Source organism: Sinocyclocheilus grahami, unplaced genomic scaffold (assembly GCF_001515645.1).
Source record: "Sinocyclocheilus grahami isolate Dianchi unplaced genomic scaffold, SAMN03320097.WGS_v1.1 scaffold1205.1, whole genome shotgun sequence".
Taxonomy (NCBI): domain Eukaryota; kingdom Metazoa; phylum Chordata; class Actinopteri; order Cypriniformes; family Cyprinidae; genus Sinocyclocheilus; species Sinocyclocheilus grahami.
In genome coordinates this window covers 2,517-3,846 of record NW_015506384.1, presented here as the reverse complement: position 1 = coordinate 3,846, position 1,330 = coordinate 2,517, and the positions used below count along the sequence as shown (strand labels likewise).

Below are 1,330 nucleotides of genomic sequence, written 5' to 3'. Positions count from 1 at the left end.
CTTATTCTCTCCAGCCACCCTACCACCTGTCCTCTAGACCCAATCTCCTCACATCTCCTACAAGCTATTTCCTCTGCACTTCTGCCTTCACTCACACACATCAACACATCTCTTCTCACAGGAATTTACCCATCGCATTCAAGCAGGCTCGGGTAACCCCACTGCTTAAAAAAACTACAATAGACACCTCAATTGTTGAAAGCTACAGGCCCGTGTCTCTCCTCCCGTTCATAGCAAAATCACTTAAATGCGTTGTGTTCAACCAAGTGTCTTCCTTTCTCTCACAGAACAACCAGCTGGACAATAGCCAATCTGGATTTAAAAGTGGCCATTCAACTGAAACCACATTGCTGTTAGTCACTGAAGTGCTATGGAGTGCAAGAGCTGAGTCCAAATTTTCAGTTCTCATTCTGCTAGATCCATCTGCTGCATTCAACACTGTTAATCATCGAATCCTTCTGTCCACCCTCTCATCGCTGGGCATCCCTGGAACTGCAGTCCACTGGTCTGAGTCTTACCTCACAGGTAGGTCCTTCAGGGTGTCTTGCGGAGGAGAGTTATCCAAATCACATCAACTGGTCACTAGGGTTCCTCAAGGATCAGTTCTTGAGCCCCTCCTCTTCTCTATATACACTACATCACTGGGACCCATAATTCAGGCACATGTTTTTTTCTACCATTGCTATGCTGATGACATGCAGCTCTACCTCTCATTTCAACCACATGATCCAATGGTACTTACTCAGATCTCAGACTGTCTGACGGACATCTCAGCATGGAGGAAAGAACATCACCTGCAGCTCAACCTGCCAAAGATGGAACTTCTCATCTTCCCAGCCACCACATCAGTACAGCACCAGTTTTCCAGCCAACTGGGCTCCTCAACGATAATCCCAGCGTGTTCGGCCAGGAATCTTGGGGTGATCCTTGATGATCAGCTGACCTTTAAAGATCATATTGCAAAAACAGCATGATCATGCAGGTTCGCATACACAACATCAGCAAGATCAGACCCTTCCTAAGAGAGCATACAACACAGCTTCTCATCCAGGCCCTTGTCATTTCTAGGCTGGACTATGGCAATGCTCTTCTGGCTGGACTTCCAACATGTGCAATCAGACTGCTTCAAATTATTAAAAATGCAGCAGCATGTCTTGTTTTCAGTGAGCCCAAGAAAGCCTGCAGTCAGTAAAGCAGTGGTGGCTTGTGGTACCATCACAGAGAGGCACAAAAGCACTCTCCAGGATGTTTTTTTCACCGCTACTTGTTGGTGGAATGACCTACTTAACTCCATTCGGACAGCCAAATGCCTGACAATCTTCAAGAAACA

At 46.4% G+C, this 1,330-nt stretch overlaps 1 protein-coding gene across 1 annotated transcript in view; it reads left to right on the top strand.

Annotated features, from left to right (window-relative positions):
• LOC107567994 (fibrillin-2-like) overlaps positions 1-931 on the top strand; it is a 96,079-nt gene extending 95,148 nt beyond the window's left edge. The window contains 3 exon segments of the mRNA XM_016253828.1: positions 15-152; positions 288-525; positions 747-931. Of these exon segments, the coding sequence (XP_016109314.1) occupies positions 15-152; positions 288-525; positions 747-931 (561 nt within the window).
• The last annotated feature ends 399 nt before the right edge of the window (positions 932-1,330 follow it).